At 48.6% G+C, this 21,618-nt stretch overlaps 2 protein-coding genes across 3 annotated transcripts; one reads left to right on the top strand and one right to left on the bottom strand.

The window, feature by feature from the left end:
- Positions 1-14: 14 nt before the first annotated feature.
- On the bottom strand, positions 15-21,014 carry LOC124473868 (stromal membrane-associated protein 1-like). Of its 2 annotated transcripts, none has more exons than XM_047029569.1 (6): positions 20,218-21,014; positions 12,804-12,879; positions 9,010-9,131; positions 4,264-4,501; positions 3,472-3,761; positions 15-2,614 (listed from the first exon to the last, which is right to left on the bottom strand). In XM_047029569.1, the coding sequence occupies exons 3-6, from the start codon at positions 9,046-9,048 to the stop codon at positions 2,477-2,479; spliced, it is 705 nt and encodes a 234-aa protein (XP_046885525.1). In that variant the 5' UTR covers positions 9,049-9,131; positions 12,804-12,879; positions 20,218-21,014; the 3' UTR covers positions 15-2,476. The 2 variants fall into 2 exon arrangements, with proteins under 2 accessions (XP_046885525.1, XP_046885527.1); XM_047029571.1 differs by having other exon boundaries at positions 12,804-12,876.
- On the top strand, positions 10,863-13,187 carry LOC124473783. The gene is made up of 4 exons (XM_047029459.1): positions 10,863-11,852; positions 12,187-12,318; positions 12,517-12,816; positions 13,162-13,187. The coding sequence occupies exons 1-4, from the start codon at positions 11,339-11,341 to the stop codon at positions 13,185-13,187; spliced, it is 972 nt and encodes a 323-aa protein (XP_046885415.1). The 5' UTR covers positions 10,863-11,338.
- Positions 21,015-21,618: the final 604 nt, after the last annotated feature.

Raw genomic sequence — 21,618 nt, 5'->3', positions numbered from 1 at the left:
CACGCATACGTTCATGGCTTTTCACTGTTTAATGCACGGAAATGACATTGTTTTTCTTTGTACTAGGCACCAGAAAATGTAAACACGTTAGAAATAAACCTGGAGGACTGTGTGTTTGTGTGTGGGTCGTTATTGCATGGCAGAGGGACCATGTGGCTAGAACCTCTGCCACAGGACTATGCTGCTTATCTGTGTTTGATTGCTTTCTCCTGATTCCAAACTCAATATTCTATTTAAAATCTCTATATTCCCTTCTCTCCCCTATAAAATGAGATGTAAAAGGATCGGACATCATGAGGTCATCCTCAAAACCGGGAAGTAAAACCTGAACCCATCGACCCAGGATGTCTTTCTTCAGGTCCATCCACTGAGAGCTCCGATTGGCTCCCAGCGTCGACAAGACTTCTTGTGGAATCCTGACAATGACCTCACCGTCCAATCCCCTTATCTTCTCCAGGACCCGCCCTTTCTAAGCTAGAAGCTGATTGGTCATCCAGGTTTATTTGTCTCAGACTAACTGTGCTTCTTTGAACTGCACACAACCAACACCACTGTAAGATGGCGGATGACAGCAAGGAGGGGGAAAAAGAGGTCAGAGGTCACCCACAGAGAGGGAGAGGGGTCAGGGGTCATGATTCTCTGGAGGTCATCACGGAGCAGAGAACCAGGAGGAAGCTTAGGACTGTCCTGTCACATGACGACCACCCCCTGCACTGCACTTTTGTTAGAAGTGGAAGGAGCAAACGTCTCCTGTTACCAAAGTGCTCTACAGAGAGATTCAGGAGGTCTTTTGTTCCTGCAGCAGCTAGGCTTTTTAATCATGACTGCTGATTTGATTTGATTTGATTTGATTGTATTACTGCACATTGCTCATTTGCACATCATAGTATTGTTATATTGTTATGTATTCCCTGTTTTAACCTTCTATTTTTACTGTGGTAGTGGACCACACTCCCCTGACTAACAAGTGACTATGCTTGTTTTATGTTGTTACTGTATTCCTGTTTTGTATGTTGTACAGACTATGGTGGCAAACCAGTTTCCCCATTGGGGATCAATAAAGTAAATCATCATCATCATCATCATCATCGTCACCCAGAGAGTTTGGCCTACATGAAGGCGCCACATGGCCTCCCATATATTGGTCAGTTGAAGATCTGCGTTCATGTCCTAACTCTAACCCTGTTGGTCAGTTGAAGATCTGCGTTCATGTCCTAACTCTAACCCTATTGGTCAGTTGAAGATCTGCGTTCATGTCCTAACTCTAACCCTATTGGTCAGTTGAAGATCTGCCTTCATGTCCTAACTCTAACCCTATTGGTCAGTTGAAGATCTGCGTTCATGTCCTAACTCTAACCCTATTGGTCAGTTGAAGATCTGCCTTCATGTCCTAACTCTAACCCTATTGGTCAGTTGAAGATCTGCCTTCATGTCCTAACTCTAACCCTATTGGTCAGTTGAAGATCTGCCTTCATGTCCTAACTCTAACCCTATTGGTCAGTTGAAGATCTGCCTTCATGTCCTAACTCTAACCCTATTGGTCAGTTGAAGATCTGCCTTCATGTCCTAACTCTAACCCTATTGGACCCACGGAGAGGCCTTATGAGGGTCCGGGAGAACCAGCCCAGGCACCGTGTCAGTGCTGCCGTGTCAGTGCTGCCCTGTCAGTGCTGCCCTGTCAGTGCTGTCCTGTCAGTGCTGCCCTGTCAGTGCTGCCGTGTCAATGCTGCCGTGTCAGTGCTGCAGAACACACATGACAGTCCAGACATGCTGGATGGAAACAGACCCAGGGAGGAATGTCTTTTTGACCTCTTTGACTCTTCCAGCCTAGAGCTGTAGAGGGCTGAGAGTAGAGCCCTGGATGAAGAGACGGGACAGATATAGTACAGGACAGATGACACCTCTGGACAGAACCAGCTATGGCCAAACTCTCTGTTCTTATGGCTCGCTGAGGTGGGGGAATATCGATACAGTACTGATCTTCTACGACTACCCTCAAGAGAGGTGGAGGGGGTGGGGGAGGGGGCGGGGGAGGGGGGATGGACGCTTCACATGGTCAGGGCTGGAGGACTGGGGGGGGGGGGCTCTGGGTGGGAGCACCAACAAAATACCCACATCTGCCATTTAACAACTACCCAACTATGGATTTTGGTAACGATATATCGTACGACGCCTCGTATTAATAGTCCAGCAGCTTTCTCTCTCCGATATGTCTTTTTTTCTTTTCTTTTACAGCAACAACAACAACAGTTAAAAGGAATCAAAATAGTAACAGTGGAACCCAAACCAAGGTCAGAGAGACACAAGAGCTGCCTGCAAACCCTCCACCAATCACTGAAGAGATAACAAATGGGCGGGGCTTCAGAGGGATGACAGAAGGGAGGGGCGGGGCTAGTGGAGCAATCTACGATTTGCCTCCTGTGCGTTGTACTGCGGAGGGGAGGCCTTCCTCCCCTCCTCCACCCTCCTCCCCCCATCACTTCCACAGCTGGGTGCTGAGGGTCTGGCCTGACGGGGGGCCGGCCCACCCCGTCACGGGCACTCCTGATTGGCTGAAACCTCCTGGTCCTGCCCCCACGCCACTCATGGTCATTCCTGCCATCTGCGGGGTCATCTGGGAGAGGGGGACGAGAGACACCAGGGGAAAGAGGGAGAGAGAGGGAGAGAGACACCAGGGGAAAGAAGGAGGGAGAGGGGGAGAGTTTTTTAAACGCCGTAAATCACACTGCTTTAAAAACACTGACATGGAAATGGTTTCTAAGCGAGGGGGACAACTCACTCCCCATCGCTTAATGCTCCCTCCCTACAGGCGATCACCCTCCCCTCTTCCTCCCCTCCCCTCTAATGCTCCAGCCTTCCTAGACCCCTATCCTTCCCCCCCCCCCATCTTCACTCCACTCCATTCATTATACATATACCTTAGTGCCTCAGCAGTATCTGAGGCGTGTGTGTGTGAGTGTGAGTGTGTGTGAGTGTGTGAGTGTGTGTTCAAGTACTAATAACTTCTATTCTGAGCAATCCTTTAGCAACCACCCCTCCCCCCCCCACACACACACACCAAACATTGTTATATCCCTGCTGCACTCGTTCAACCTATTACACACACACCACACATAAACTCTGTCACACAAAACTGCACCACTGCATTAAACCGAGGCAGAGGCTGTGTATACATGCCTGTATGTGCGTGTGTGTGTGAGAGTGTGTGTGTGAGAGTGTGTGTGTGGTATGATTTACGATCTCTTATTAACCTCCCGCCGCCATCAAGATGATGACAACGCAGAGTGTGTCTCTGTGTGTGTGTCTCTGTGTGTGTGTGTCTCTGTGTGTGTGTGTGTCTCTGTGTGTGTGTGTGTCTCTGTGTGTGCATGCCTGTGTTTGTGTGATGTTGGAAGAGTAGTTAGTACATCCAGTACTGGAGCTTCTGACCCCTTCTCACCCTGCTGTGTATCTGAAGGGGACAACACACACCTGATTCACACCCCACTGCTGTTGCTGATGCATGGAGAACTGGGCTGGCCCCGCCCCCTGCTGCATGGCTCCGCCCTGGTGTCCCATCATGCCTTGCTGCACGCCCATGTAACCGTTGGGCATCGCCATGCCGACCATCATTCCTGAGTTCTGCCCCATCATGGCTCCTCCTGCTCCCGGGGCCATGACTGCTCCCATCATGGCGGCGGGGGGCATGGCTCCGCCCACACTGGGGTAGGATTGGTAGGGGGGCGTGGCCTGGGCGTTGAACTGGCCCATGTTCACAGCAGCTGGAGAGGAAGGGAGGGACGTCAAGCTAAACCTGAAGCTCTGCTCACAGGAAACAGAATGACTGTTCTCTGCATGTGCCCGCCAGCAAGCAAACACACACACTTCAGTCTGAACAGTTGGTAAATAACAATCACACCACACACACACTCACAAATAACAAAGAAGGAAAAGAGTAGATGAATGAAAATTCTAAAGGTCAACATATGCAAAATCAGAGCAGGACCCTCTCATGCCTGCTCTTAGTGGACCAGAGCTGGAAGGCTCCAAGAGAAGGGTGTGTGTGTGTGTGGAGTGTGTGTGTGGAGTGTGTGTGTGTGTGTGGGTAGTGTAAGTCTGTATGTGAGAGAGTGCTTGTATGTGTGAGAGAGTCTTTGTGCTTTCTGAAGAAAGCAGGCTGGATGAATATATTCCAGTTTCTATGCAGTGGGTGTGTGCCTGCATACTGGTGAATGTATGAATGTATATTATACATTGATGCAGTATAAGTACTGTGTGTGTTACCTTGACCAGGCTGGTGTGTGCCTACAGTACTGCTGCTGTAGAGAGAGAGGATGGAGTCCTTGGACAGGGTCTTCTTGGCCACCCCCTCCTCAGTCTTACTGGAGGAGGTGGGGGGCGTGGGGGCCGGGCTCTGGCCGAAGAGGTCCACCTCTCCCTGCGAGGCCGGGGGACCCACGGGGCCCCCTGATGGGGGTCCTGAGGCTGGGGCGGGGGCTGAGGCTGGGCTGATGGAGCCAGTCTGGAGAACAGGATACACAGAGACAGATGCCTGAGTGTTAGTGTGTGGGTGTTAGTGTGTGTGTTAGTGTGGGTGTTAGTGTGTGTGTGTGTTAGTGTGTTTACTGGAATACACAGGTAGTATTGATCCGTCTGAAGGTTTGTGTAAATATGATCCTTCATTGTCAGTGTGAATGTGTGTGTGTTTGCTACGTGTATATACAGTGTGTGAGTCTGGGCATTTACATTCACAATGAGTCTTAACTAGGCCTTATCTGGCCGTGTCGTTTAGACAGTCTGGACCTTTTGGAGTTTGTACGAAACATTCAACACGTTCGATTTTCATAAAAGCTTGCAGTTTGTCAGCATACTGGAAATAGTTCAATAAAACAGAAGTCTGAAGGAAGAAAAGGAGAGGTGTGAGGGAGGGAGGGAAAGAGAGAGGGTGAAAGGGAGGGAGAAAGAGAGAGAGGGAGGGAGTGCAGGAGAGGATGGAGGTGTTGTCACCTTAAGTGAGACAGGTGATATTAATTAGCCTGGTGTGGAGACAGAGAAAGATGAATATAACCAGCCATGAGCAGGACAGGGCAGAGTAAACACACACACACACACACACAGTCACTCATACGAAACCCCATTTCAGGCACAAAAGCGTCCACACACCCATTATGCCTAAAGGATGGAGCTGACAAAAAGCAACACCTGCTATGTGTTTGGAGGTGGGGGTTGGTTATTGTAGAGGAGGGGAGAAGGAAGAGCAGAGGAACTGAGGAACTGCATCCCAACACACACACAATCAGAAACACACACACACACACACTAGAAACACACACACACACTAGAAACACACACACACACACACAGTAGAAACACACCACAAACTCTAATTGGGGCTCTTCTACTAGGTGTTTGCAGCAGACCTGTTTTCAGTGGCCAGGCTGACACAGTCTTTAAACATGGATCAGGGTTCTATTAATAGACAGACATTAGCTGAAGCCCAATGAGGAAGAGGCGTCTTGCGTTACCTCTCTGGACCATTAATGGACGGTGGAGAGAGAGAGGGAGGGTGTGTGTGTGAATACGCAAGGGGGAGAGGGAGAAATGTGTGTGTGTGAATCCAGCAGGGGGAGAGGGAGAAATGTGTGTGACACAGAGAGAGGGTTAGGGAGCAGACATATCTGCCTGCAAATCACCTCTCTCTCCCTCTCCCCCTCTCTCTTTCTCTCTCTCTCTCTCCCCCCCCCTCTCTCTTTCTCTCTGCCTCTCCCTCTCCCCCTCTGTCTCTCTCCCCCCCCCCCTCTCTCTCTCTCTCTCTCTCTCTCTCTCTCTCTCTCTCACTCACACACACACACACACACACACACACACACACACACACACACACAGAGCTGGCTGCTCTCCTAGCACGCAGTGTTCTGGCGTGTCCCCTGGTGGTGGTTCCCCACCAAGGCGTGAATTGAAAGTGGCGTTTCAGTCCAGCAGGCTGTTTCCAGCGTGCCAGACTCCTTCCTCAGCTACACAGCCCACAGCCAGCTCACAGTGGGTCTCCAGCGCCGCTCAATAACTCACCTTTACAAATAGATAGACAATCGATAGAAAAGGTACATAAAGCTAGCCACACTCACATTAAACACACGTGCACACACACACACACACGTAAACACACAAACAGGTACGCACATATGCAAGTGTGTACACACCCCTGCTTGCGCGCACCCCCTCTAACACACCATCTGTAGAAGATAATCATACTGAGCAGTGTCCTGCAGACAGCAGGACGGATATATGTGTGTGTGTGTGTTTGAGCGTGTGTGTCTGTGTGTGTCATTATGTGTGTGTGTGTGTTTGAGCGTGTGTGTCTGTGTGTGTCATTATGTGTGTGTGTGTGTGTATGTGGGGAGGCAAGGGGATGGAAAGAGAGGACAGATTCAAAGGCAACGACAGACACTCCCCCCTCCTCCCTCCCCTCTTCGAGTTTCCAGAATATTCCGAGAGTAAAACCCCCTCAAGGTTGGAAAGCTGCGGATAACACAAATCCTAGCTCATTCAGAGCTCTAATCGCATTTTTATAATTGACATATTCTGAGATAGGAAAGCACACACCAATCCTGTTTAATAACAGGGGAAAGCAGCGCAGTGGTGAAATATGTGTGTATGTGTGTGTGTCTGTGGCGTGAGTGTGTGTGTGTGGGTGTGTGTGTTTCTCAGTCAGCTATACCGGAAGCATAAAACAAGCGCTAGACACCATGTGTATATATGTACAGACTGCATTTCACTATTAATCTTGTCTTTCCGTTTATATTTACATGTTTTAGATGTTAGTGACACACCATGTGGCTGTGAGGATGGGTGTGTGTGTGTGTCTGTGTGTGTCTGTGTGTGTCTGTGTGTGTGTCTGTGAGTCTCTCTCTGAGAGAGAGCAGAACCACATGCAGGACTGCAGCTTGGACCAGGTTGATCCAGTGAGGCCAGCTTAGCTCTGCACCAGCAGAGCGCTACGGCAGAGCGCTACGGCAGAGCGCTACGGCAGAGCGCTACGGCAGAGCTCTACGGCAGAGCGCTACGGCAGAGCGCTACGGCAGAGCGCTAAGGCGCTACGGCAGAGCGCTACGGCAGAGCGCTACGGCAGAGCGCTACGGCAGAGGGCTACGGCAGAGCTCTAAGGCAGAGCGCTACGGCAGAGCGCTACGGCAGAGCGCTACGGCAGAGCGCTACGGCAGAGCGCTACGGCAGAGCGCTACGGCAGAGCGCTACGGCGTGGCCAGGCTGAGGCTGTGAGCTTCACCTACATTCTGCTGCTCCATGGACACACTGTGTGTTAGCAGCCAGACAGCGCGGCTAGCTAGGTGTTCCTGCTGTCTGCCGTCCAGAGACCTGCTCCGGACACACGGATACGGCGTAGCTCCAGAACTGTGCTGACGAGCAGGCAGGGTTACGTGCTTCCTGTTCCTCGGCCGGGTTCAAGGTCCTGTGTTGCTCGTGGAGTGAGGGCTGTGTGGGTGTGTGTGTGTACATGTCTGTGTGTGGTCGTGGGGTGGGGTTGGTTGGTTGGGGGAAAAGTAATTGCGCTTCACGCTAGGTGCATGTGTGTATGTCTCTGTTTGTGTGTGTGTGTGTGTCTGTGGTCGGGGCAACAGTAATTGCTCTTCATGCTAGGACCTCCAGTGCTCCACCTGACCTGGTCCAGCTGGGGGGGGGGGGCTGCGGTGGGCTTTGAGCTGAGGCACCAGGAACAGGAGGGTGGGTGGGTGGTGTGTGTTTGAGAGTGTGAGTGTGTGTGGTGATGGGTGAGTGGTTGAGTGTGTGTGTGTGTGTGTGTGAGAGAGGTAAAGGGCAGGGTCGAGGCTGGAGGGGATTGCTGTGGCATTTCGGCATCTTCTCTCCTCTGTGTAATTGAACAGTTTTTGTGAGTGCCTCCTCCTCTGTGTCACCTGCCACCAATCAGACAGGAAAAAAACGACAAGCCAAAACAGAATCAGCCTGCTCTGTCAGTCTCCACCCCCTACTCCATCCATCTCTCTCTCCTTTCATTTTCTTTAAGCTCTGTCTCTGTCTCTCTCTCTCCCTCACGCGTGCGATTCTCTCATGACAGGCCTTACAAAGCCAGGGTGTCAGCCATGGTTTCAGAGGAGAGAACACTTTCTCCGGAACATTCATCGTAGACCTCCGTTACACTGTCCTCCAGACACAGGAACACAACAACACTCTCTCTCTCTCTCTGCCCCTCGCTCTCTCTCATCTCTCTCTCTCTGCCCCTCGCTCTCTCACACTTCTCTACATCTCTGTCCTTCTCCCTTTCCCTCCATCTCACAGTGTCTCTCTCTCCCTCCTGCTCTCTGTCTGTCTCTATCCCTCCTGCTCTCTGTCTGTCTCTATCCCTCCTGCTCTCTGTCTGTCTCTCTCCTTCCTGCTCTGTCTGTCTCTCTCCCTTCCTTTATTCCTCTCTCCAAGAACATCATCAGACAGCAGTAGTACGGATGAACACCAGCTCAACATCATGTGTGGCCATGCTTGTGTGTTTGTGTGCGTGTGCTAACGTGTGTGTATGGGACCATGTATCGCGGGGCTGTGTTTGTACATGCTTGTGTGGGATTACCGGGTGTTTATAAGACACAACTCTCTATCGAGTTCTTCTGCTGCTGCTGTCTGTGTTGAGTGATAAGGCGATGACACAGGAGAAGTGTGTGTGTGTGTGTGTGTGTGTGCGTGCACGTCTGCTTTTAAGTGTGCATGCTCTATGGTCTGTGGGAAAAGGGCATTGGAAACAGGGAGGGTGCGGGAGCCATGCAGGACAGCAGCATCTGTTCTCGTCGCTCCAGTAGATAACCACAGAAGAAGACACAGCCCAGGGACAAGCTCGCTAATGTCGAGCATTCAAACATTCTAGGTGCTAAAAACCACTTGGTAGTTCCGGCTAAAATTAAATTCCCAAACTGTTTTCTCCTCCGGTTAAATAACTGATAAAGGGCGATTTAACTCGCATTTGCATGGAGATAGATATTTTATTGTGCGATACCACGGGGCACACACCTGGGGATGATGAGAGGAGGGTAGAGGGTTGGACACCATTGGTCCAAAAATGTCCAGGTCGTCGCTGATTGGTCCACTACTGGAGCCACTCCCACTGGCTGCAGCTCCACCTACAGGTGCATCTGAGAGAGAGAGAGAGAGAGAGAGAGAGAGAGAGCAGGGGTGAGAAGGGATGGAAAGGGAGAGAGACAGAGTCAGACAGGGAGAGAGATAGAGACAGAGAGAAAGAGATATATAGAGTAAGAGAGGGAGAGATGAAAATAAATTGATAGAGTGACAGAGAAAGCAAAATAAATTAATTGAGAGAGAGCCAGAGGGAGACAGAAATTGATAGAGAGAGGGAGAGAGGCAGAGAGAGCGATAGACAGAGACAGAATTAAGCATTGACCGCTGGGCAGTATTGATTAGGTGTGAAATCTCATCTACTGTCCATGGCTGCTAGGTGTAACAAAGCTGTGTGTGTGTGTGGGTGTGTGTGTGTGTGTGTAAGCGTGTGTGAGGAAAATGTGCACCAAGGTTATTTATAGTCAAACAGCCCTTCTCCTTCAGTAGGCGTGGGCAACATTTCCAAGCGTTTGTTGTTTGTTATTTTTGGGTTTCAGCAATTAGCAATTTTGTGTGACAAAATACATTTCCCCACATGTGGTGCAGAGGGCTGCTATGTCCATACAGCACTGATTAATTCAGGAGGAATGGAGAGAGAGAGAGAGAGAGAGAGAGAGAGAGAGAGAGAGAGAGAGAGAGAGAGAGAGAGATAGATTGTGTGTGAGATTGTACATTCACATGATATTTCACCATCCTGTGGGTGTACAGTGAACTAAAGACAGGTATGGAGGGGGATGGGGAGTGGTACACAAACAGGCACATGGTCAGACAGGCAGGCAGACAGACAGAGACAGGCAGGCAGGCAGGCAGGCAGGCAGGCAGGCAGGCAGGCAGGCAGGCAGGCAGGCAGGCAGGCAGGCAGGCAGGCAGGCAGGCAGGCAGGCAGGCAGGCAGGCAGGCAGGCAGGCAGGCGGACACAGACAGACAGTCAGACAGTGGTATTTCTCTGTATTAGCACTGTGATATCACATCCATAATTTAGTCCCGTAAGTGTGAACAGAATTGAGGTACTTGAAGGCGAACAGAACATGGAAAATCGTTTCCAGAGTTCGACAAGGTAGATGAGATAGAGACTTGTGAGCAGAATGAGGGATGAAGGAGGCTGTAATAAATAAAATAATAAATTAATAAATGTAATAGAAAAATACTTTTTTTTTTAGCTGTCTATAATATTCTTTGGCTTAGAACAGTTATTGTTTAGGTTTTAACTTCTGTTGAGCCAGAATAACCTTTTGGCCTTAGACAGTATTGCTTTCCACTTGCTAACAAACATCCAACAAATGTGACTGTTTGACCCTGGTTGTTTAGCCCACACAGCAGGGATTCTTCAACACAACTTCCTCTTTCTTGTCTTAAGCTCTGTCTCTAGTTGAACATCTGTATTAAGTTCTGCAGCCTGTTTCCTTTTTGCTTCCTTGCACATTGTGGAGTTCCTCTTTTGATAGACATGAAATATTGAACTGATTGTGTAACTGTCTGGAACTACTGTTTAAAATAGTGTTCAGATCATGTCATGTCAGAGAGCCCTATACTCCAGACATCATTTATGATCCTGTTTTAGAACTGCAAGAATAAATAAAGACACATTCTTCTGACCTCAGACTTTATTCACAAAAATTCCACCACAAAGCCTAATGGAGAAAGGTCAAATGAGATAGGTATGAAGACAGAGAGATAGAGAGAGAGTGAGTATGATAGAGAAAGAGTGGGAGAGGAAGATAGAGAGCCAGAAAGACACAGAGAGATAGAGAGGAAGATAGAGAGACAGAGAAAGAGAGATATTCCTGGCACCAGTCTGGAGGGAGTGGAGAGTGATCACACAGCCAGCTGGGTCATCTGTCCTTCTATTATGGTATGGCCCCACTGGGATTCGTGGCCTTTGGGTCACCGTGGAAACACTCATCAGTGACAGGTATGGTTCAATCTGAGAATCCCTTCAGACTGGATCCTCTCAGACCCCAGCACCCCCCTCCATCTATCCAGTTTAACACACACACACGCATCCCCTCTTACACCTGACATTCCCAAATCCCCTTTCAATTCAGCATGGGAGAGAGTGAGAAAGAGAGAGAGACCAGACCAGTACAGACACCAGATCAGTAAAGATCCTAGTATAGAGACCATATAGAGACAACCCCTCCCAGTTCTGTCATCACCCAACCATTCCTGAGGCCCAATCCCTTTGGTCACCACCACTGACTGTCTGATAGGTCATCTGTTAGTCATGTCTTACCCAGGAACAATCCCTTTGGTCACCACCACTGACTGTCTGATAGGTCATCTGTTAGTCATGTCTTACCCAGGAACAATCCCTTTGGTCACCACCACTGACTGTCTGATAGGTCATCTGTTAGTCATGTCTTACCCAGGAACAATCCCTTTGGTCACCACCACTGACTGTCTGATAGGTCATCTGTTAGTCATGTCTTACCCAGGAACAATCCCTTTGGTCACCACCACTGACTGTCTGATAGGTCATCTGTTAGTCATGTCTTACCCAGGAACAATCCCTTTGGTCACCACCACTGACTGTCTGATAGGTCATCTGTTAGTCATGTCTTGCCCAGGAACAATCCCTTTGGTCACCACCACTGACTGTCTGATAGGTCATCTGTTAGTCATGTCTTACCCAGGAACAATCCCTTTGGTCACCACCACTGACTGTCTGATAGGTCATCTGTTAGTCATGTCTTACCCAGGAACAATCCCTTTGGTCACCACCACTGACTGTCTGATAGGTCATCTGTTAGTCATGTCTTACCCAGGAACAATCCCTTTGGTCACCACCACTGACTGTCTGATAGGTCATATGTTAGTCATGTCTTACCCAGGAACAATCCCTTTGGTCACCACCACTGACTGTCTGATAGGTCATCTGTTAGTCATGTCTTACCCAGGAACAATCCCTTTGGTCACCACCACTGACTGTCTGATAGTTCATCTGTTAGTCATGTCTTACCCAGGAACAATCCCTTTGGTCACCACCACTGACTGTCTGATAGGTCATCTGTTAGTCATGTCTTACCCAGGAACAATCCCTTTGGTCACCACAGCTGGCAGCCAGCCTGATAGGTCATCTGTTAGTCATGTCTTACCCAGGAACAATCCCTTTGGTCACCACCACTGACTGTCTGATAGGTCATCTGTTAGTCATGTCTTACCCAGGAACAATCCCTTTGGTCACCACCACTGACTGTCTGATAGGTCATCTGTTAGTCATGTCTTACCCAGGAACAATCCCTTTGGTCACCACCACTGACTGTCTGATAGGTCATCTGTTAGTCATGTCTTACCCAGGAACAATCCCTTTGGTCACCACCACTGACTGTCTGATAGGTCATCTGTTAGTCATGTCTTACCCAGGAACAATCCCTTTGGTCACCACAGCTGGCAGCCTGATAGGTCATCTGTTAGTCATGTCTTACCCAGGAACAATCCCTTTGGTCACCACCACTGACTGTCTGATAGGTCATCTGTTAGTCATGTCTTACCCAGGAACAATCCCTTTGGTCACCACAGCTGGCAGCCTGATAGGTCATCTGTTAGTCATGTCTTACCCAGGAACAATCCCTTTGGTCACCACCACTGACTGTCTGATAGGTCATCTGTTAGTCATGTCTTACCCAGGAACAATCCCTTTGGTCACCACCACTGACTGTCTGATAGGTCATCTGTTAGTCATGTCTTACCCAGGCCCAGCAGGTCGATGGCCGGCTCCCCGCTCCTCTTGGGACTGCCTCTGGAGTCCAGCAGCTCCTCTCTCTTCTGGAAGCAGAGGACAGGGAGTCACACACCACCCAGCGCTTCACGGATAACCTCATTTCCCCGGGGATCAATAAAGTTCATTCGATTCAATTAAACTGCAATCCGCCACCTTGCTGAGCGTGACAGAGGTCTGGCGACAAACTTGGAAACAGCGACTCAGTCTCCACGGCAGCGCAGGGCTACATGAAAGGGTGAACACAGTGGTGCAGGTGGTGGTCTGACACTGGGAGTGAAGCTATGCTCAGCAGTAACATACTGTACCTCTCCACCTCTCCACTACAGGTCGCTGGGAGGGAGGAGCCAGCTGACACGAGTGCAACATTTACATTTAGTCATTTAGCAGACGCTCTTATCCAGAGCGACTTACAGTAAGTACAGGGACATTCTCCCCGAGGCAAGTAGGGTGAAGCACCTTGCCCAAGGACACAACGTCATTTGGCATGCCCCGGAATCAAACCAACAACCTTCTGATTAATAGTCCAACTCCCTAACCACTCAGCCATCTGATCCCGCAACCCGTAGGAACACGACTTGTCGGGGCAGGTTCAAACTAACAAACACCTAATTACAGGACAGTATTGGAGTCCGTTGGTAACTTCCTAGTCACCGATTAAGGTCTGATAATTGACTGTCCAATCGTAGCCCGTTGTGGTGATTTATGATAGGCTGACAGGGACGGTAGTTTTTCATTGATTGGCTGCTAGGATGCTAGCTCGAGCCTGTCATTGGCTGTCGGGGCTTGTCATTGGTTTTGTGACGGCTCCTGTGAGTGCTACGTTCTGTGTCGGGGGAGCAGAGTGGAAGAGAGTAGAGGTCTCTCTCGTATTTACGGAGGAGAGAGAGGGAGGGAGGGAGGGAGGGAGGGAGGGAGTGAGGGAGGGAGGGAGGGAGGGAGGGAGGGAGGGAGGGAGGGAGGGAGGGAGGGAGGGAGAAAAACAAACAGCTCGCTGTGAAGCACGGACTTCTCTGCTGAGGTGGACAGCTGCCTATTAACACTATGAAAGAGAATAATAAAGCTGCCACTGGCTCAGACTGTGATACACACACACACACAAGCAGAGGATGAGGAGAGGGAGGAGAAGACAGGGAGAACAGGAGTAGGAAGAGAGAGAACATGAAGGTGAGAGTGAAAGCAGAGCACTTTTTTCCTTTTGTTTAACAAAAGAGCAAGTTGAAAGTCTATTTGATGGCTTCTGTAAAAGGCCAGCTTGATGTCTGGAAGAGACAGTCTGGCCAAGCAGCTTCTGTGAGCATGTGCTGCTGGCTGGGAGCACACCCACAGCCCTGCCATGGTGCGTAAAGGATAATGTGTGTGTGTGTGTGTGTGTGTGTGTGTGTGTGTGTGTGTGTGTGTGTGTGTGTGTGTGTGTGTGTGAGTGAGTGAGAGAGAGATGGGTGGGTGGTGGGGAGAGACAGAGAAAAGGAGAGAGGGAGAATATTGTCTGTCAGAGGGTGTTAAAGTTTTTCAGGCTGCAGCAGTGTTGCACCATTCACCACAGTAAAACTGGGATACCACACACATACAAAACAGACACACGGAGAGACACACTTTTCTCTAAGAAGTTTTGTCACAGAGTGCAGATCCAAAGCTGCCATATAGTAATGTTTCTTCCACAGAGCTAAATTCATCTGACAGTTGAGAAACATCATTTAGCTGCGCACAGAAACACACGCATACACACACACAACCGTACGCACTCACACCATACACAAATACACGGACGCACACACAGGGTTGAGCAGGCCCGTGCTCTAGCAAACACACACCAGTGCTTGCGCAAACGCACACAGACACACACACACATGTGACCCGCTCAGTCGCACGCCCACACAGTGTCAGAGGTGATTTTCACACCTCCTGGAGTGTGACTCCAGATCGTTTGGAAAGGTCAGGGGCTGTTTGGGTGCCAGGGCGTGACAGCACAGCTCAGGGAGGAGGAGGGAAAAAAGAATCTGATCAAATCAAAAAAGTCCAGCCCAAACACACACACACACAGCAGATGCACACAGCAGACGCAAACTGTTATTAAGAAACAATGTGTATCTGTTTGTGTGTGTGTGTGTGTGTGTTCTAACACATCAGTGAGGGCTCCTGGAGAGCTAACTGAAGTCTGCACATTTCCACATCAACAACATCCCACAACTGAGATCAATGCATCTAGTGCTTACAGAACAAATGCTTTGGGGAGCTGCACTTCTACGTGTGTGTGTGTGTGTGTGTGTGTAGTTTGGTTTGTTGGCGAGGTTTGCTACGACTGATCTTTCTCTGATACTCTCCCTCTCTTTTTTCTCATTGGCTATTACGCCATAAAAGCCGTCCATGATTGGCCTGTCAGTCATTGTTTAGCGATAGTGAACACAGTTCTGTTTTGTTCTTGTTACAGAACACCAGCACTTTGAATCACTTTGCATAAAGTAATTGGATTTATGTCTTTCCCCCCTCAAACCCAACTAAACTGCAAAGAGGGGAGCTTCGGTGGTAGCTTGAATACACTCCTGATTAAACAACATGAAACTCAAGAAGTGCAAGTACAATTAAACAACATGAATCCGAAAAAGTGCAAGAGTGTACCTGTAGAAAAACAATCAACAGTAAAATATTTCACAGCGAGTACAAAAGTTTAAATCCGTTACAACTAACCAACAAGTCTCTCAATAAGAGTCATTTTGAACCTGGAGGAAACTAACATCAGGTCAAGCCAAGCATTCCTAAGTGCCGTTGTACTCCCGGAACAACAGCATAAACACTGCCACTTCCTGTTCCGACAACAGAAACACTCACACTTCCTGTTCCGACGCAACACAAACACTCATACTTCCTGTTCCGACAACACAAACACTCGCACTTCCTGTTTCGACAACACAAACACACGCACTTCCTGTTCCGACAACACAAACACTCGCACTTCCTGTTCCGACAACACAAACACTCGCACTTCCTGTTCCGACAACACAAACACACACACTTCCTGTTCCGACAACACAAACACTCACACTTCCTGTTCCGACAACACAAACACTCACACTTCCTGTTTCGACGCAACACAAACACTCACATTTCCTGTTCCCACAACACAAACACTCGCACTTCCTGTTCCGACAACACAAACACTCGCACTTCCTGGTCCGACAACACAAACACTCACACTTCTTGTTCCGACAACACAAACACTCGCACTTCCTGTTCCAACAACACAAACACTCGCACTTCCTGTTCCGACAACACAAACACTCACACTTCCTGTTCCGACTACATAAACACTCACACTTCCTGTTCCGACAACACAAACACTTCCTGTTTCGACGCAGCACAAACACTCACACTTCCTGTTCCGACAACACAAACACTCACACTTCTTGTTCCGACAACACAAACACTCACACTTCCTGTTCCGACAACACAAACAGTCACACTTCCTGTTTCAACGCAACACAAACACTCACACTTCCTGTTCCGACAACACAAACACTCACACTTCTTGTTCCGACAACACAAACACTCGCACTTCCTGTTCCAACAACACAAACACTCGCACTTCCTGTTCCGACAACACAAACACTCACACTTCCTGTTCCGACAACATAAACACTCACACTTCCTGTTCCGACAACACAAACACTTCCTGTTTCGACAACACAAACACTCACACTTCTTGTTCCGACAACACAAACACTCACACTTCCTGTTCCGACAACACAAACAGTCACACTTCCTGTTTCAACGCAACACAAACACTCACATTTCCTGTTCCCACAACACAAACACTCGCACTTCTTGTTCCGACAACACAAACACTCACACTTCCTGTTCCGACAACACAAACAGTCACACTTCCTGTTTCAACGCAACACAAACAGTCACACTTCATGTTCCGACAACACAAATACTAACACTTACATTTACATTTAGGCATTTAGCAGACACTTTTATCCAAAGCGACTTCCAAGAGAGAGCTTTACAAAAGAGCATAGGTCACTGGTCATAACAACGAGGTAGCCCCAAACATTGCAAGCAGCCAAAACATGAAGCATACATTGTGAAAAACCAAATAAATGCCAAAGGGAAGAACCATAAGAGCATGCAGTTAAACAAGTTACAATTAAAGGACTGCGTGTGTACGTACGCCTGCTGAATTTGTGTTGTTTGCAGTATGCGGCGTGAACATGTTATGTCCATGTTTGTGTGCGTGGGAGGACGTGTATATTTGTGTACATTGATGTGTTTTTGGTGATGCTATCTTCCTTGTCAACTTTGCAGCCTCCACAAAGGGCGGATAATAATAATAATAATTTTTATAGCGCCTATCTTTATATAGAGAATACTATAAGGAGGAACCTTTTTAGCATATCTGCCTGCCAGATAGTGAAAAACGTTTAATTACTTTCCACACAGGCAAGGCTATAAAATGCTTCTTAGCTGACTGTGACAGAACACACTGTGAATCAGGATGAGTACGGCCATTAGTCTGATGGTGCTATGTGGATACTAGCATTAGCATTCAGACTCTGAACAGGGTCTTGATGTTAATTGACCTGCGCTGGAGGAAGCCAGTTAATAGTCAAGTGAGAGTCTTGACACAGCCTCTCTCCAGCGGCAGACACAGATTTTTGGGGTCTGGATATTCTACCCTGTTTCCTTTCCCTGATGATCGTCAACGCTCGCGTGTGAACGTTGTTTTACACAGTTGTTTGTGGGTGTTTTTTTGTTGTTTCTATTTCAAAGCCCGAGGAGCGTTTGGGGATTGGGTAAGAAAGGGGTTTTTTACGTCTGAAACACATGGATCCATGAACACATCTGTTGTGAACACACACACGTGTGGATTTTCATGGAAGTCTTGACAAGCTGTAAGCTCTGTCTTTCACATTCTGCACCATGGGGGAGGTGTGTGTGTATTTGTGGATAGGAAACAGGCTTGTCTTTCTCCAGCTGTGTAAATCTAGACCATTGATTAGCCTCCCCATGGCTACACTATCGACCCATGGATACTAGACCCTCCAGTGAGTGAGTGTAAGAGACTAGGAGTGGGGGGAGGAAGAAAGTGTTTGTGTGTGTGTGTTTGTGAGTGTATATGTTTGTTTGTGTGATGAGTGAGTGAGTGTGTGTGTCTGTAAGAGAGGGATAAGGGCTGTCTGGCTAGCCTTCACATCATCCTCCCAACTAACTAGTTCGGTGTGTGTGTGTCCTATCTACTCCAACTCTCAAAGTCAATACCAGATGTGCAGTGCCACTTCCACCCATGTCACCCCCATCAGTTCCCTCCACACGCACATCGACAGACACACACACACACACACACACTCACACATTTTGTCTCTCAAACACTGCCACTTTCCATGCAGGGAGTCGCGCTTGTTCCCTTTGATAATTTATTCATGGGCAGAAAAAAAAGGAAAAACATATGCTTCTATTAAAATGGGAGAAGCACCAAGGTGTCTGGGGGAATACAAGGAAGGCAGGCAGGCAGGGGGGCAGGCAGGGGGGCACAGGAGAAAAGCAAGGAAAATGAAGAAGGAAAGATTGATGGAGGTAGAATTTGAAAGAAGAAAGAAAGGACCAGAGGATGGATGGGAGTGAGAGAGAGAGAGAGAGAGAGAGAGAGAGAGAGAGAGAGAGAGAGAGAGAGAGAGAGGAGGGAGGGAGGGAGGGAGGGAGGGAGGGAGGGAGTAAACTATATGGGAGTTAGAAGACAAGTCTTCATACGGGTTGATAAATCCCTATGATTTAGCATCTAACATTTCCAACAGCAACATTCTTCTAACATTTAAATCCCTTCAGCTGAAACAAACTCTCTGATACCCAAGCCCAGGCTAGTATGAAGTGTCTTCAGCCAGTATGATGCAGGTACAGCAGCTGTTACAGCTGCCAACCCAACCACCTCCAGACATGGAGAGAAGTTAAGAGAACAGCTTAGTCAGGGATTTCACCTGGCCCACATCTCACTGTCTCACACTATCGACTAAATCTTCCACCTCCCGCCATACCAGGCCAGCTGGGTGTCTGAGTCGCATGGTCGTCTGAGCAGGGGAAGCAGCTAGGCTCCTCCCCTCTTCCCTCCATCCTGTCCTCCCCTCCATCCTCTCCTCCCCTCATACCTCCATCCTCTCCTCCTTCAGATGGCTCTACATCAACATGAGCAATCCTTCTGAAAGGTGTCTTTCTCCTCCCCCCTCCCTCCCCCTCCCTCCCACTCCAGAGCACTATAATCAGATTCCAAGACTCAGAGTGCCTCTGTACAGATGTTTAGTGTGCGTGTGTTTGTGTGTGTGTGGTCACAAACTACAAACTGTATTTTTCTCTCCATGTGTGGTGTACTGTAAGAGGAGGTGTGTGTGTGTGTGCGGGAGAAGAGCCTTGTGAAACACTTGAGTGGTCTTTGATAATTACTGCTGTGGGGTGGGGGGTGCGTGAGTGATCGAGTGTGTGTGTGTGAGGGGGGGTGGGGGCGGAGGTGTAGAACATGCTTCCTCTCTATCCAATCTGGGATTAAGCAGCTTTCAGTGCATTAGCAAACACACTCACGCACGCGTAAACACAGGACAGAGATCAGTCCACAGAGCAAACACCCAAGGACAGGCATGTCAACACATACATGTACAGGAAATGGACACAGATAAACTAGTTCACTGAAATTCTAACAGAAACGGTGACTGATATCAAATGGAAGTCTCAAACACGAACAAATGCACACACACACGCACAAATACCCCCCCCTGCCCACACACACACAAGCTCAAATGCCCCCCCCCCCCCCTGCCCCCCCCCCCCCCCCCACACACACACACGCTCAGTACCATCCTGATCTTTGACTGCAGGTCAGCAGACAGGCCAAGCTCTCCTGCTTTCTGATTCCTTTCATGTTTCTCTCAGTTTAACGTTCTGATCACGTCAGCTCAGGTCTGACACACACACACACACACACTCCAGGTCACCAACACAACGCATAAAGATTGTTTGTGTGTGTGTTAAAACAAGTAAGCCCAGTGGTGAGGTTCCCACTCACACACACACACACACGCTGCATTATTCACCACCAACCACATCCACAGATTTAGAATTACAGAGACAGTGCCAAACACACACACACACACACATTACTCACCGTGACCCTGAGCCACTGTGACAGAGCCCATATATTAACACACACTCATACATAATCACACACACACACACACACTCATACATAATCACACACACACTCATACATAATCACACACACACACTTAACACATCCATTCACGGTATCACTGAATGAATGATAACAAATTCCCAGATCCAGTATGATATACCTGCTTATGTAAACCCAATAAAGCAGTCCCTCCCTCTCTGTCCTGTCTTACCTTGTCAGAAGAGTTCGGCCTCTCCTTCTCTCTCTTCTTCTTCTCTCGTTCCTTCTTAGAAAACGACAAAAGCAAAAAGAGGTTTGACACGTCTCACAGATCCCCAAGCCCTCCCAAAACCAACACACACTCAACACAACACTGACTGCTGTTATTGTTATAATAACTACATTAGTGATAATAAAAGAATGGTAATGCGGTCATATAGCAGACAATTGTATCGAAAGGTGACATATAGAGGTGGATTTGGACCTGCAACCTCTTAATCTGCAGTCAAATGCTCTAACTACTGAGCTATACCCGTCCTGTTCAAGCACATTCATCCAAATGTTCCTCAAACATGCAGGGGACAAAGGGATTAGATCCACAAGCACACATACATGCGTGTCATTTGTTCAAGGTGTTTAAATAGGCAGCAAAGAGTTTTTTTATGCTCTAGCTAACCTCTTTATTCAGCTCGTCTCCCTGCCAAATGAGGGACAGGACGCCCGCTGTACAGACACACACACACACACACACACTGCATCCTCTCCACATGCACACGGTGGTGGTTTAGAGACAGGAGGGTTTCCGTCAACCAAAGATGTAGTCAAGGGACTGGTTTGGGGGAAGAAAATCGAGAGAGTGAAGCAGAAAATGTGTTGGCGCTACTTTAAAACCCAGCAGGACTACAACAACACGGCTCCGGAACGCTGCGGAACGCTATGGAACGCTACGGAACACAACACCAGGTGGCACCATGCTAACCTCCTGTCCACTCTTCTCAGAAGCCTGGGAGGAGGGGGAGGCCTTGCAGGACTTCTGCAGAGAGAGAGAGAGAGAGAGAGAGAGAGAGAGAGAGAGAGAGAGAGAGAGAGAGAGAGAGAGAGAGAGAGAGAGAGAGGGGGGGATGCAGAGAGAGAGAGAAAGAGAGAGAGAGAGAGAGAGAGAGAGAGAGAGAGAGAGAGAGAGAGAGAGAGAGAGAGAGAGAGAGGGAGGGAGGGAGGAGGTGGGTGGGAGGAGGTGAGACGGAGGGAGAGAGAGAGAGGGAAAAGGAGAGGAGAGAGAGGGGGGAAGCGATGAAATCAGGAGGGAAGAGGGTGTGTAATTACAGAGAGAGAGGAGAAAGGAAAGCAAAGAGAGGAGAGAGAGAGAGAGAGACCAGTCAGATGAGTAGAGGATTACTGGGCAGTGCTGGGGGAAGACAACCTGCTCCTATGCACACTGACTGAGAAGGAATTCAGGTGCTGCATCCCAGCAGTGAAGAAACACCACAAGCAGAACCAAGTGGAATTTGTCATGTTTTTTTTCCCTTTCTTTTTAGCTATGCTAATTACCATCGGAAAACACTTTGTCTCTGCCTTGGGATCATTGATCTCTGCACAATACAATTATGCCTTTTCCTGTAGTCATTTAATAGAA

The sequence above is a fragment of the Hypomesus transpacificus genome, chromosome 11 (assembly GCF_021917145.1).
Source record: "Hypomesus transpacificus isolate Combined female chromosome 11, fHypTra1, whole genome shotgun sequence".
Classification (NCBI taxonomy): domain Eukaryota; kingdom Metazoa; phylum Chordata; class Actinopteri; order Osmeriformes; family Osmeridae; genus Hypomesus; species Hypomesus transpacificus.
The sequence above is the reverse complement of the archived record's forward strand: the minus strand, read 5'-3'. Positions and strand labels throughout refer to the sequence as shown.